The sequence below is a fragment of the Zosterops lateralis genome (genome assembly GCF_965231275.1).
Source record: "Zosterops lateralis genome assembly, chromosome: 6".
Classification (NCBI taxonomy): domain Eukaryota; kingdom Metazoa; phylum Chordata; class Aves; order Passeriformes; family Zosteropidae; genus Zosterops; species Zosterops lateralis.
The window spans coordinates 25785019-25801499 of NC_139761.1; the positions used below are offsets into that span (position 1 = coordinate 25785019).

A 16481-nucleotide genomic window follows, 5' to 3' on the forward strand; every position below is an offset into this window, starting at 1 on the left:
TACAATTTTCATCATATCTTTCTTATGCATATGTTATGGAAGTTCAGTAAGAATACATGGATAGCTCCATTGTTATTCAAGGAATCTCAGGAATGCATACAGCTTTGTATTTACCACTTCTGCATGAATAAGTGCTGTCCCAAATGAGACATCTTTCTGAAATGCAGTATGAAAAGGTGGAGAGTATGCCTGACTGTAATGGCTACATCCTAAAACAGCAGTACTCAGACTAGAAAATACTTGTCACCCAAAAGACCCAAAGACAGGATCTCAAACATAAAGTAATTAATATAGGTAATAATTCTGTCATACATTTTATTAGTATAAGGCCAGATTTATTAACACAAAGGCTTTAAAAGTTATCTGGAATACAGTAGGAGCAGAATACACCATATTAGTTTATAGATGCATGTGATAGAGAAATAAGACAGTACTTTCCCTTCATATTTTACTGTTGCCAAACTTCATATTATTGCCAATTGAGTGGTTTGATTGTAGTTTCAAAGGCCTTTCTGTAAAATCATGATATTCCCAAAAAAGTCTCAGACATCTCTTACATATTAAAATATATTTTTAGCATTCAGGTAGCTAATGGAAAGGGAAGACTTTAAAATACAAAGTCACAAAGGGTGCAAACCCCCCTGAATGTTAATAAGCCCTTAAATATATTATTTTCATATATCTTGAGTAGGAACTAGACTCACTATTTGAGTTGATGCTGGGCTGTGAGTTCTGAATATCAAAGGTTAGCAAAATTTTGCTTCGTTGCTGATGAAGAAGTAGCATATATCCCCATGAGTCTATTGCTGGGTAGGGGCAGTGTGTTGTTTCTTCTCTTTCTTCCCCTTCCTGTCTGCTCACACTAGAGAGGTATTTCTTTTGTCTGTCCCCTTATACTAACCTGATTCCCCATCCTTCCAATATATGCCAATGCTTCCTGTCTTCTAAAGGGAAGATAATACCTGCTCTTAGATGTGTCTCCTCACTGTTGAAGGAAGATATTTATTTTCTTCCTTGCCTTTTTGCCCTAAATTTCTAACTCTGGGCTAAGGAAGTTTATAACTTTACTCTGTTGCCACATCTGAGCTCCTGGCTAGGAAAAATGAAGTCTTAGTTTTCTACTACCTCATCAGGTGGTCAGTAGAAGTACCCCTCTGCTGCATGGCTGCTTTTGGCTATGCCAGCACTGCTAGAGCAGGCTGTGTGATGGGGTGGGTCCTGATGGCAGATTTGGATGGCTTTAAACTAGCTCTTCTGTGCATTCATCTGCAGAGGAACCTTCTGTGGGAGTGCCATGAGAATGATAAGTAAACATCATCCATGTGGATCTGAGTTATTCAGGATGAAAGCAGGCAGTTCTGAAGGTATGAGCAAACAGCAGAGAGAACTTTTAATGTGAATGTTGTTAAGGAACTCAGCTGAGCAAGTAAGATAAAGTACTGGTTTACGGTAAGTCTGACAAGTTTTCTGCTGCTCTTTTCCACCATCCCCTAAATGCAGAAAGCAACCTGTGAGCATTCCCTTTCACACTGTAACTTAACTGGGAAGCTGCTTTCAGCTGCCGTGCAACTGGAAGCACAGGCAGAAGATGTCTCAGAGGGCATCCTGGTTCAACTGCCAGAAAGTAATACAGGGATGCATGGGTTAAAATGCTAAAGCAGCATAGGTCTATTTTAATGCTGAAGATGAGCAGGGAGTGACAAAAGAATATAGATTAATACTGGAAGAGTAATAGCACATGGACATGATTGTCTTGAATTTCCATTACAAACCTTGGGGATTAAGCACCATTAGCCTCTGATTTGGGAGGTTCTCTCTAGATCCCAATCTGCAGTGAAGACACTCTGCACAGAATTTGGAATGCTCCTGTTCTGTTACCAATTCTCTCTTCCCAGAGTAGTATTACTCTGTTAACTCTGACTGAACACAGAGCAAGTAAAGTACTGACCAAGGGTGTAATAATACATGGTGTTGGCAAAAGCAGAATAAGATGTATTTCCTATCCTTTTTCTGAGCTGCTTCCTGATCTTGTGCTTTCATATGCAACCCCTTAGTTGGACTGGTAGATCTGTCAGTGAGGATTTGCAGCTGAAGATATCACTGAACTGATCTGAGTTCAAAGTAGTTGTTTATTAATTTTTGATTTTTGCAGCATTATTTTTTAGCTCAGAACCATTCACTTATTGTGTTAATACATATGGGCACTGTTTTATTCCTTTCATAACCTTAAGCCAGTCCTTGAGTATCTGTGGATTGATCCACCCTTCTCAAGTGCTTGGAATGGAAGTTCTGTCAAGTGAACCTCTGCTGCTTCTCTGCTATAAATCTTGAATCATTTCATATGATAGAAAATATTTGAGTCATGACTTTGCTTTCCCTGACTCAAAAACAGATCAAAAACAAAACAGATCAAAAACAAAAAGAAAATCAAACTTTATAATCAGTGCATTTTATAAGCAATGAAAGGCATATTTTCTTCCTATTAATCAAAATCTATTAATTATAATTTATTTTTTAGAAATGAAATTTTCATCACTCACCATCAGAGCGACTTTTTGAATTTACTCTTAAAAGGTAGAATACTTTCTTATCTTTGAGGGCTTTTTCTCCTCTTCTCTAATGTGACCGAAAAGCAGGGAAAATATCTTTAGGGAAAATTGTATGGTTCTCACTGGTACCTGGTTTTTTTCCCCCAATTATTCCACAGCTGTTTGTTTTTTCAACTTCCACATGAATAAGTTAAAATGCAATGCAAAGAAGATACCAAAGTACTCTGTAGCTAATTTGGATAATATGAATATTGATTCAGGAAAAGTTTTTAAATTTGCTTCAATAGGAAAGAGAAACATAAAATACTTAAACTGTTCCCCAGATATTTTTATTAAAATAATCTGAAACCATTGCATCCATCAGGAAGCAAATGGTCTGATTGCTAATGTTTTCAGTCTTATTCAGTGCTAGAAAGAGTTAAGATTTGCAATGAAAATACCTTATCCAATGCCTTTTTTTTTCTTTAACAGTAAATGGTAGAAATTATTAAGTAACATAAAAAGTCTTCAGCCTTTATGTGTTAAACCAATGAGGCTATATTTTATTGCATGGAGAATCTGTGATTCATTTTAACCAGTGCATCCCTTCTGCATAACGGCTTTCAATGTTTCAGCCTCAATGGCTGGTAAAATATGTTCAAAAGAATAAATAAGGGAAACATGATTCTCATGTAAAATGACATTCTGGATTCCTTTAGTTAACTCAACAGAGAGCTATATCCAGTGGAGCCTATAAGACAATACTGCTGGCAGTATTTAAACACACTGTAGAAGAAGCAGCAAAACAATGTGATCAGTAACAATAAGTTAATTTCAATTAAAAAAATCATTAAAGCATCACCATGTATTGCATTTGGACTCACTACAAAGTGACAGTCAGCGGATTATTCCACAGATTTCTAATGCTGAAAATTCTGATGGCATTTACTAGCATAACCTTTCAACTCTGAGCACATCAATAGAAGCAGACAGTGGTTTGAAATATGATTCCTTGCAGATAGCATATCCTCATTCATCTGACTGTGGTGCTCTGTGCTCCATTGCACAAACAGCGGCTCACCCACTTCTGAGAGGACACTAATAAAAAAGGCATCAATTTTCAGCTCTAGTACTACTGTGATCTCTTTATATGTTCGACATCCAACATTAAATTAAAATGCTGTTATAAATCCTACTTTCTGAATCTGGAATGAGTGTTGGGTTTTTGTCGCATGAGACTGCAGCAAATCTTGTCAAAAGCAAGGAAGCACGTCTTGTTCACTCAGAATTAATGTTGTGGATGAAAGAAGGAGGTAAAAGAGGTTGAATACGGTGAACTGTGGGTGTCAAAGGCAGTGGGTAAAGCAGCTTTGGGGTACCAAACAGAGCATAACATTTGCTGCTTTCAACAGATTCCTAGTCAGTAATTATAATTAACGCTTACTAACTGCACATGAAGAATAGTTTGTTCATTATGCAAAGCACTTAAAAAAATCCTGCAAATTTTAAAATGCTGTTATTCATCACAGTTTGGGCAATATATTTCTCTGTGCAAGACAAAACCAGTTTGGTAATAATCAGATAAAATAGCCTAAGTGTTTTGGACCTCTTCATGACCATACAGTGAAGGTTGTTACAGAGCGTCTATGCAAAATTATGCATATTGATGTTGATGTTCAGGACTTCTGTCAGGTTGTCATTTGCACTTGAGTTGTCTTAAAAGTTCTTGAGTTGGGAGAGGGATCAAAAAAAACCAAACCGAACAAAATAATAACATAGAGAAGAAAACGATTAGGCACTGATATTAAATACTGTGAGGATGGCAAAAATAAAGCTGCGAACAGTGAGTGTGATAAAGAAAGCAGGTGGGATATTTCTGCTATGTAGAAGAGTGCCATACATTTTGCAGTCTTTCAACTGTGTCTGATAACCTCTAATGGCAGGTATCCTTTCTCCTTTAAGAGCTAAGCTAAGCTACACTGAAAGGGCAATAATAGCTTTAGCAAAGATACTGTGTCTATAGATATTTTCCCTTGTTCAGTTCATTCATAATTATGAAGAAAAGAAACAAGCTTGCCTTTTTGGGGGTGGGGGAGTGCCTTCAAGAGTGGTTCAATATCTGGATCGAACAGAGGAACTTTTTCCCCCTAAGGATCCTGCCTGAAGAAACCTTGACATGCACAAAGTCAGAACCTAGACAAAGTTGCCCTGGTGAGAACGATAAGGTCACCCGTGGGATTGCTGAGATTATCTCTGTCAAGCACTTGGACAGCATGCAGTCAAATGATGCATCATGCAGTCATTTTCGGGGGGGAAAAATCAATTTCTTCAGCAGGTCGCTATTTGCTTTTCAAAGTGCCCTTGTAGGCCTTCACCACCAAGCATTTATCAATTTAAATGTTGTAAATTGATAATGTGCCACTGTGCCTTGTACTGTTTCTGAATTATTTTGATACTTATATTTTCTTACTGCTCTCAAAATCCTCAGAGCTGCTCTATTTCAATAGAACTCCTCCCTTGTTCACTTCTTTTAGCATATAATACAACAGTAAATTAATACTCTTACATTGAATATTAAGGAAAAAAAAATTAAACCCCCACATGATCAACACACCATTTCCCAGGCTTTTATTTGCTCTTTTTAAAGGGGAAAACCTGTTAAAAAATTATCAGTGCTAGTGTCAATTTACTGTATGAGCAAAATGATTATCTTACATAGAAGTATTTAAATTCAGAACACGGAAACTAACAACACATAAAAGGGCAAGTTCTTTTCACAATTGTTTATGGTCTAGTTTTGTTTAAAAAAAATTGCAGTTCTGGATTTTGTTATTTTTTGCATTACTATTATTGTTATTGTTATTATGTTTATTTTTATGTTTATTATGTTTATTTTGTTAATGGTATAGGAGGAAAATAAGATAGAATTTTTAGAATCAGTGCAAGTGTCAAGATTGCTTTATATTATTTTTTAAGCAAACACAGCACAAAAGCAATCCTTTAACCATCCACTAACCTCAACTTGATTTGCATTGAAAAACAGGTAGAGCATAGTAGTTGAGGTTTGTGCTTCGTAAAAGCAAAAGAAATACATGGCAGTTGCAAAGCATTCTTAACCTCCAGTGATTTATTGGCCCTCAGCCAAGTTATCAGGGGAATCTAATTCTTCTTTATTATTCAAATAAACCACATTTGGCACCATGGTTCCTTTTCAGAATAGCTTCACAAATAGAATGAGTACTGTCATTTATTTGACCTTGTACTTGTGTGCTGTAGCTATAATTTTATTTGCCATTTCATAGAACAAATGCACAGAAAGCCAAAATAAGGAAATAGGTTATGCTACCAGTAACAGTACACACCTAATATACCTGTTTGCCTGCTTTATTTTCAAAAGCATAAATTCTCAAAATTTTATTCTTGTTTTCTTCCTTTTTCATTTCTATTATCTATCTCTTATTATGACAGCAGCTGCACTCTTCATTTTTAGTGAACTCTCTTTTCAAGAGGCCAATCTGCAAACATGCTCTGTGTCCTGGACAAGTAGGAGCAAAGGTAGGAAATACTTTACTTTAAGATGTGAACCTCACAGGCAGGAAACAATGCATACTGTCCTTGCTGAGTACAACTATTTTAAGAGGTGATTAAGAACTTATTTCCTGAATGCAAAAGCATCCTAGCCAGATTATTATCTCATAATATTTTCTATTGAACCTGAAACATCATACGTCAGAAAATTTTATCCTTTCTGGATAACACATTTTTAATTTATCTGTTTCTGGATAGACTTTTCTCCCTTTTTGTTACTATTTATGTTTCAGCATATGTTTGGTCTAAGTCTCAAACACAGAGACTTTTCGAGAGAATTGAAATCTCTTAGAGAAGCATTCACACTGACTTCTAGGTGCTGGAAGGGGTGATTTGAACGTCTCTTAAGTGGTTAGCCATTGTCTTTTGTAATATTATCCCATTTCTAAAAGGAAATCAGGGACTGAGGATTCCAAAGATGGAAGTTATCCTGATATCGAAAATTACCTACTGACTTGGAAAATGTACAGGACTAGATATATATGAAGAACAAACATTTTTACATCGCTACAGAGATTCAGTGTAAAAAGATGTTTGTATTACCTACACCATCACAGATCATGTTGTCCAACCTAGAGAAGAAATCCTGGCCATACTGCATATTTCTAGACATTTCTGGGTCTTTCAAAAAATACTACAGTTCATGAAAGAACTGGAAAGTATGTTCAACTATTTCAGCTTGCCTCAAATATAACTGAGCTATCAAAATTAACATGGAATAAAATCAATATATATAGACTCTTTAACTGGCAGATTGTTGGTCCGTTTCTCTTGCTTTGACTCTTAACCTTCTCTCACTCATTATTTTCAGCTAACTCTCTTTTCCTAAACTTTGAAATGCATCTCTGTTCTCTAAAACTGCTCTGATTGTAATTTCACACTGTGTTCTGAAATATACATCTGCCAAACTAGCTTAAAATTCTTGGTTAGCATTAGCTGGAAGATAAATTATTAAAAAAAATTATAATATATATAAATGTTGAGGGGTGTGTACATGTAATTATATTCACCGTAATGTCAAAAGGGTATTTATTGCAATTTTTGTTTACTGTTCAAATATACTGTTACTTTTGCCAGGGGTAACTTTATTATTATAATTTTCAGGCCACCTTCCAAGATATTGTTTTATCAGATTTGTTTACTATTAGTCCTGCAGCTATCTTAGAACATTGGCATCCATTTGTTTTGCACCACTGGCTCTAAATGTTCAGAAAAGAGTAAAATTGGCTATCATAACTGTTTTCACCTGCTGAGATTCAATACAAGAACTATTTCTCTTTATCTAGGAGACATGAGATTTTGCTTTGCAAATACAAAATATATTTTATATTACTTCTGTACATACTAGTTAAAAAATAAAAAGAAAAAAGCACCACCAAACAAGGATGAAGTCTTAGAGAAATAATTTGATCAGAAAGTATGACTCCAAAGTCAGCACTTGATGCAGATATTTCAAATAATAATGTACATCACAATGCTTTTAAGAGCAACACTGCCTGAAGGTTCTATATAAATAGAAAGTTTTGGAGTATCAGCATAGAAAATATCAATGTTTACTTGCAGTGCAAGAAATACAGTACCGTGTGTATCACATAGCACCAACCCAGAAATTCACAAGTATTTTAAATTTGGTGTGGTGAAAACTGTAGCATTTCCATGTATATTTGAGAAATCGTTCTATGGATAGACTTGCTAATATTTTTAGCAACAAATAAACTTTGACTGGTGATTTAGTGGGAAGTACCTACAGCACTTCTTTTAAAATTATTGAGACTAGCAATATAATGCTATACCAAGAGAATAATATATCAAAAATATATAAATACAGTAGGTCTTAGAAATACAAAATGTCTTCATAAAGACAGGAGAGAAGAAAAGCAAAAGCTCAGATATTTTAGTAAATCTCAGTAGATTTAATTTATTATTCTATAAAAGTCCACAGTACTGGTTCTGATTTTTGGTAGTTTTTCCATCATTACTTTCAGTGCTATTTGCCCTGATATTTCCAGTTCTCTAACACGCAAAGAAAATGGCTTCATTTATCTGAACCCTTTCTTGAAATGTATATGGATCAAGATGGAGTGTAAAGTCTTAACAACATGATGTGAGTTCAGAGTAAGGAGAGATTTATCAACTCTATAGTTTGAAAGACAGTGGCAGAAAATGCTTTTAACAAGAGACTAACATAGGGTTAAAGCCAAATTTTTCTTGAACAGATGATATTTCAGATGGCCACACTATTCCAGATGCATCAATTTCCTTGAAAATCCAATCCATATATGTGCATATGCTGTGCTGGCAGGAGGACTGACTGAAATGGCCAAAACCCAAGAGCTAATATTCTTTTGGCCAGAATAATGCAATTATTATTTTCCTAGCTATCAGTCTAAGCATACAGAGCCATCTGTTATGCAAAGCAAACATACACATCTCAATTACAGAAAATGCAGTTGCCTTGACAGAATTTGGATTACACCACTAACCAGGGCTGTAAAATTTGTTTTAAGCTAGTGTATAATGGATGCCTTTCAGGAGTTTCCTAATTAGCATTTACCTGCTTAAACTAATTATCCATCCTTCTTCTTTACTGGCTTATTAGACTTTGTTGGATACTATGCATAAACCAGATTAATATGAACATAAGACAATAATAAACATTAAAGTTCCAATTCTTTACTGTATTAACAACATGGCGGTGCACCGATTTCAAAATGTGAGATTCTTGATACTAACTCCCAAACAGATTAAGTCAGGGATTAAAGTCTATTACAAAACGAGGGACTTTAATGAGGGACAAGAATACTGATATGAGCTAGAAACGGCTTTTCCTCCATTTCTATCATTGGGTTTGCCAAAGCCAGCACAAAATAACAATTACTGAACTTATTACAGCCAATTGCTTGCATGTTCTTTGAGGACTTAGTGAGCCTCTATTCATATTCTCATCAGATAGTATTTAAAATTAGTCTTTTTTTGTCACCAAATATTAAAATTTCCTATTTAATTGTTGGTGGGGAACAGCAAAACTGCCAGTAAGTAGCCCATGCTAATAGTTGCTTCCTCATAGCTCTCTGGGTCCCAATTTAAAGTAGCTGAAATAAGTATTATTTCAGTTTTTCTTTTCCTCCTCAGGGTGACTGCAGTAGAAGTAAATGGTCCCACTCTGAAAATTATCATGCAAAATATTTCTGCTTCATTTCTAAATGCGAGCAGAAAAAAGTTATCCTACCTAAACATTTCTCAATGCTGCAGGATTAGGAATAAGCATTAACAACTAAGTTTTTCCCCCACTTCTGCCCTGCCTTTTAATTTTTGAAAAACCGTTGCCAGCAATTAAATGAAAAAAATAATCCCAAACCAACCCCCCCCAAATTACTATATTTTATAAATTCATATTTTCATAGTGAGAATTGGTGAAAGCGTCAAAATGTGTCCTTGTTGGAACCCTCCCTGGAAGACATTTTAATGGTCTCTTTCAGCATTTCTTGACTCCAAATGACTCCCTGTCATCGTGTCAGCTCCCTGGATAATGCAGGGTACTCCATAAACATCCAGTAATAGGACACAAGGGAAGTACTATTAGAGTGTCCCTTTCCTATCAGATATAGAGGTTTAAAGTTCAAAACAACTGAGAAAAGAAACTTCATTTGTTCTCAATAAATTAATAATGATCCTTTGTGGTAAAAAGTTTTCATACACATCTCAACATCCAGTGCTATAGACACATTTTTCAGTTGTGTCTCAGGATGAACAGGATACAGCTTTAAACATCTAATTCAATAATCCATGCAAAATACAGAAACCAAATAATTATTTTCCTAATAATAATAAACAGAAGAATGCATCATACACCATTATGTTCTAGAATTGAAAGCATGTACTTACTTGGGACAGGCCTAAATAGATGGAGACAGTTTCTGAAATGTACAAAAATTTTCCTTCTTGATTTAGTGCAAATACAAATCCATCCAGGGACTACAGAGTAAGAGGAAAAAAAGAAGTGAATAGATTAATAAAAAATTCTAAACTACTAATAGGAATAGATTCAAACAAAGGCATCACAGAATAAGCTGACAAAAATATTCTGAATTTTGTGAGTGTGGTTTTAATTTGAACCCTTAAGACAACTTCTTTATATTCTGCCTCCATATTAATAAACATCATATGAGTATATTACCAAGTCCAAGTTGATGAGTGTATTACTAAGTTAATTTACTTCCATGCTTATATCTGCCATATACTGTATAACATTTATCTCATTTTCTTGATGGAAGAAATATAGAAAAAAAAAATCTTTTATTTTTTTTAAATGAAAAAATAAATAAGGAAAACAACCTTCCAATTGAACAGTGTATATAGAAAAAATCACCCCCCATTGTTCAGAATTAAAGCAGAGAATTTCTATTTCCAAAAAATTCAAAAGGAGAAAATAAAGTCCTGCCATCACTCAAACCACTATGGACCTCAATAATTTGTAAATTAATTGAGGATTACACACACAAGCACGCACATGCACGCATGTACACACACACCATTTTCCTTTTGTGAGACAACAAAGCCAATCAGCAGATTACTGTCAAATATGTTTACAGCTTAGGTCTCTAGAAATGCTATGAATTTATACCCTTTGGTGTAAAAGTCTAGATCAGATTTTACTTTGACAGGTTCAAGGCTTTGGATGTGGTTTCCATTGCAACTGCAAAAATCAAAATTCAATTACAGCGATTAATGCATACCTTTTGAAACATGAGTGCAGTTAATAAACAAGAGGACTACATTCTAAACTGACACAGAGTAAATCACTGCACATCCAGAAGGGACTATACCTCTATGAATAAGAGTAAATCTTCACTAGGAAGAAACTACCTTCATACACTATCCATGTCTTTACCTTTCTGCCTTTTATGAGGATGATTATTGGCAAACAATCATTGACTATCGCAAAAGTAAAATCACAAAATTCCAGAAATTACAAATGCTAAAACAGCTTAGAAAATATGAAACAGCCCAAATGTTGGGAAACAAGGAAAAATCCCCAAAATCACATCCCAAATATCCCCTTGTGATAAAAGAACACGTAAAGGAAATATTAACTGTAGCATTTGAGAGACTAGCCTGGTTTTGGAAGGAAAAAGCACATAAATTTGATGGAGATACATGATGACAAAATCATGTAATCACTCCTTTGCAAATGCACAACAGTGATTTCTGAGGGGTTTTAATATTTTTATTCTTCTGCTTCTAGACTAATTTCTAACAGGCTGATAGTCAGAAGCTGTCTGGCAAAAGTTCACCCCTCTCTGATGTAGTAGGTGGTGGAATTAGTTTAAAATCTGAGTTTTCTAAAAATAATAGACTGCATATTGGAAAACAAACCCTCACTAAAGACATTGCATTAAAAAAACTCTAATTTATATTTATGAATTAATAAAAATGTAAATCTGCATGGATTTCCTTAATGTAAAAACATTTATATTATGCAAGTAATTTATGGCCTCTTATAAATCATCATAATTTCTTTCTCAAATTATTAACATCACTTCCTTGAATTTTTAACATCAATAACAGGTGGAAAATTTGGAATAGTGAAGTTCAAACTTAGATCCTTACCAGGACAATCAAAACCTTTGCACATCTGATTTCTCCTACTATGTACAGTCTCTTACTCAGAAAAGTAACTCTTTAAAGGTCTTAGTTAAAGTCTTCCTTAATCTCGGTCCCATGGTCTTTTGAGGAAACTGGTTAAATCCTCTGTTAAGCCAAGAATCATGATGCTGCCTCCCTGGCCACCTGGACAGAACTGCATTCTCCACCAACAAGAAGAAATTGTCACAGTCATTCAGACTAAAGGCCTGTCTTGCAGCACTCCGTTTCCCTGGGTCTGACAGGATGTACAGAGATCCTTCAGAACAGTGTTTGGAATATCCATAGGGGTGATGACAAGCCTACCAGAGGTTTCTTAGTAACCTCTTCTCAGTAGTTGGTATGACTGTGATATCTTCCTTTCTTGAGGAAAGATGTTTCATAGGTTTTTTGTGTATCATATAAAAAACAACTTTCCTCCTCAGTTTTTTATAAAGCTTTTTGTGTGCTCACCTTGTTCTGTTATTTGAGAGAATGACATACAATTTAAGCACATTTATGATCTGGTAGGCTTAGCACACTGCATTAGCGTGTAATTATCTGGCATATCTGGACAAAGTTTTGTAAGAACCAGAAAAAATAATTCTCTGAATCACTGATGGCTTTTCTGCTTCTTTTCTCATCATCTTATTTAGGAATTCAGGCTTAATGAAACAGAAGTTTGAAGAAACCTTTGAATACAGATTAAGCAAAATGGTTCACCCAGTGTAGTTTTGAAATTGACTGAAACCAGTTTTGCTAGAAAAAATATAAACAAATAAAACTATCTCTCGTCGACATAGCTGAACGAAGAAATTTCAACCTCCATGGCTAAAGTTTGAAGGTCATCAGGACGGGTGTAGTAGTGAGAAGTATTAGTCATCTTAAGCACTTGCTACTTTTCCATGCCATTAACTCTGATTCTCTCCTTCCATTTATATAGCTTTACTTTATTAAATTGACTTGTTTAGTCTTTTTTTTCTCTTTCTTTCTGAGAGACTATTCCTTATTTTTGCCCCCAGGTTTTGCAAGGAAGGTAAATGAGGAGGCACCACTGAAGGACTGGCAGGGCCAATGCAGCACACTGACACCTTTGGATGTGATCAGTCACTTCCTGTGCTACAAAATTTGTTCATTAAGCCAGCTGAGACTACTAAGTCATGGTCATTCTTTCTCCATTTCTTTTTCCACCTCTGAAGCTATGCTTATGTACAACTACTGACCAAACTCGGCATTTTCTTCAACAGAGCAGAATCGGAAAGTTTATTTAATCATATTTTGAAAGAGCCACTGATTAACAGCTAATGGACATCTAACTACTTCCATGCCCAAATTACAAAGACCTTAGAACAAAAGCTCCAAGTATTAAGTTCAAGTCCCAATACCTAAGAAAAATGACAATAAAAATAGAAGGAGAAATAGACATCTTCCAATGCAAGGCAGTTCCTCCCACCAGTATGAAAGGGCTGAGACAGACCACTTTTGTGACAATGTTGTTGTTCCTTTTACAGGTCAAACAGTAGTTCTGAAGGACTGTCTCATTCGTTATTCATAGGTATTATTTATGAATATTTATTATTTAAGTAATGCGTGTTGAAATTTTTCAATTTTTCATAAAGCGTGCGTCCTTTGTGCATGCCAAGAGAGCAGCAGACTTCAGAGAAGGTGCAAGGCAACATAACACAGGTTATATTATATACTGGAAAAGAGTATGTGATACCACTGTATACTACATATTCACACACAGTTTTGGTTTAATGAGAAATATCTGGAAGTATTATTCATATTACTTTTGTATAATTTAGGGCAAAACAAACGAGAGAAAGGTAGTGGATTGAGTCAGCTTTCAAATATCTCTTGTGAAAGGAGCATCACAGCGCTTTCCAGCCAGAATTTCAGAAGAGTTTCAATGTAGTTCACAGGCAGACAGGATTTCTGTTCTGGACATTCCAGAGTTAACTATAATATAAAAATATGGTCTGAAAAGGTAACGGTTTTTGTTATGTTCTATTTTCATTGAAGGAGACACCATGAATATAAGGAAAATTTTTTTCTACTTAATTTCGCTCTCTTTTTTTAAAGTAAATGAAGTTGACTGTCATAAACTCAGTTTCATCTCATCTAGTGTGGCAGCTGAGAAAGGGTCAGGGTGACCCCAAATGTCAATTTTGAGCACAATCCAATTTAAGGTAGACTGGCAACTTCTTGTTTAAAACTACACTTACTGGCTTTATGCAAAATGTGATTAAAGCTGAATCTCTCTATTACTTTTGATTTCAGAAAACCATTATGTATTATGCTGTTTCAATCACCACAGGCTACTTTTTAATTTATTTTTTTTTAACTGCCCCACTGTTTTCAACAGGCGCCAATTAAGATTCTGGGGTCAAAGGGTTAATTACATCTTCTTACCCACTATGTAGAATTTTCTGATTATTAACCAAGGTTGGATTAAGATGAAAAAGAACCGACACAAATGTTAATGCTTGCCCCTCCTCAAAGAAGATTTATCATAATACCATGCTGAAATCTATATGCTCTCTTCAAAGCTGTTAAAGAATGAAATCTTGGAGGGAACACTAAAATAAATGCTTTAAAGACATGCAAGTATCTGATTTATTGAGCCAGTTTTCTTATTACTGAAAACTGTTCTAAATTAGCCAGGCAGGACTGATACAAGTTTTTCTTTGTCACATACGAGCAAGTCAATGTGGTAGACACGAAGGAAGCAAGACTCAGATTTAAAAGTCACCAGCTACAGCACCCTAGAACAATAATGCAAATTATTATAATTTACATCCTCTGACATCAGAATAATACAAAAATGTAAAGCACAGGTTTTTAACCCAAAATACTCAGTGCCTTTTACAGTATTTGAAGCATAGTGAGGTTATTTCCTTTCAAGATATGAAACCCACTGTACCACTTTGACCGAATATGCACTTATGTATAATGCATCATAGTAAATGGATTTATATTTGTCAGAGGAATTTTGTCCCAGTCATTTTTGCATATTCTCACTACAGGCAAATTTAATTCACTAGAGTCTTACTATAGTGTCCTTCTGGAGAATATCCTCATATTTCACACTATCCATGAAGTCCCTAGTTCCTTCTAGTGTGTTCCAATGCTTAAAAAAACCCTGTTACCCTGACCTAAACTCCAGTTAGAGTGAAGAATTACCAGTAGGCTAGGTTATTTTAATGACAGATTATTTTAAACTAAGCCTTCACCATCTGTTCCACCCCCTAATTATGAATGCAAAAAGGACATATTTCACAATTACATCAGTAAAAAGTAAGATATACATGATTTAAATGCATGCATGTATTCTTTGTCCAATGCAGCATGCATCTGTGATGCTTTTCTCATCATTCAGGCTCTGATCAGGAGCTAGGGGCTGGGGAGGGGAATACTCCCCCTGACAGAACAGACTAATTGATATACTAAACTTTTTCCTGGAAAACAGATCATCTTAATTAGAATTTTTAACTCTTATGACATAGTGATATTATAACTGGAGCCGAGCATTTATTTAAGGACAAAGTATGTCACCATTTAGACATAAAAAATTCAATAACAGTGGAAATATTCACCTTTTCTTTTAAAAAGACAAGAAGCATTGAATGCAATTGACATTTATGAAAGAAAAGAGTCCCTCTCTTATAATATACATACAATTGCATTATTTATTTATCAATCATGTCACAATATGGCTTAAAAATATGATTTACTAAAGAAATAAACAAAAAAGTAAGTTTCATTTCAACATGACAACTATTTGTGGATGGGGAGTTAAAATGAAATAAAAAGCATAAATGATGGCTAAAAGAAATCTGGCCTTAGTACCCATCTTCTGTGCTCTCATTATTAAGATATCAGAGCAATATCCTCCAGCAACATCAACAAACATGCAAAAACCATAACTACTTAGGTGGAAAATCTGACCTTGGGCTTTCACAATTAAGTACTATGAGACAATTGGAGTATTGTGCTGGGAAATAGGATTTTACATGGGATATATTTGATATACATGAATAAAAATGAGCAACAGAAGTTTGATCATCTACTGACTAACACAAATCTCTAAAAGCTTTATTTGTCCTCTTCCATCTTTTTAATCTCTTGCAAACAAACAAACAAACTAACCCCAAATAAACAAAACAAAACAAAAACCCACCCTCAACAAAAAGCCCAAATTAAAAAAAATAAAAGGGCATAGGACTTATTTCAGCCTTCCTTGGGCTACAAGCTTTTTATCACTGAGCAAAAATCCCAGCATAAAACACCTGGAAATTCCAGTTTTGAACTCTCATAGTGCTGCCATTTTTTCAAGCACAGTCCACCATAACAGTTATATGGCTACATGACCATAGACTCCTTGTGAATTAATGACATGCTTGGCAACAAGGCAGCATGCATTTGGCACCAAAACAACTACAGTAAAAAAGATGAGGTAAGGGGACAAACTCTAAGGATGTGGTTAGCAGGGACTTTGATGCCAGCTTCCTAATTTGTCATTTTCATGCTCTTTGCTCGTGTGGTCAGGATGCAATTTATGACAACGAGGGAGTGCCAAAAAATAAATTTGTCAATAATAAGGAGATCTGCTTTATAGCTCAAAGCCAAGAAATTAAGGAGGAGGAGTAAACTTTACTGATTCCCTTGCTGCATCTTTTGCAGACTAACAGAATAAGTATGTTTATACATCCAAACCAGCAGAAACTCCAGTGGCAGTTTTAC

The 16481-nt window shown here is 35.1% G+C and overlaps 1 protein-coding gene across 6 annotated transcripts in view; it reads right to left on the minus strand.

The window, feature by feature from the left end:
* The window catches only part of NPAS3 (neuronal PAS domain protein 3), a gene marked incomplete at both ends in the record, with an annotated part of 580623 nt that overhangs the window by 166675 nt on the left and 397467 nt on the right, over window positions 1–16481 (minus strand). For all 6 annotated transcript variants that reach the window (XM_083863228.1, XM_083863229.1, XM_083863227.1 and 3 more), the window contains one exon: window positions 10002–10091. In XM_083863228.1, the coding sequence (XP_083719354.1) occupies window positions 10002–10091 (90 nt within the window). The remainder of the gene's footprint in view (window positions 1–10001; window positions 10092–16481) is intronic.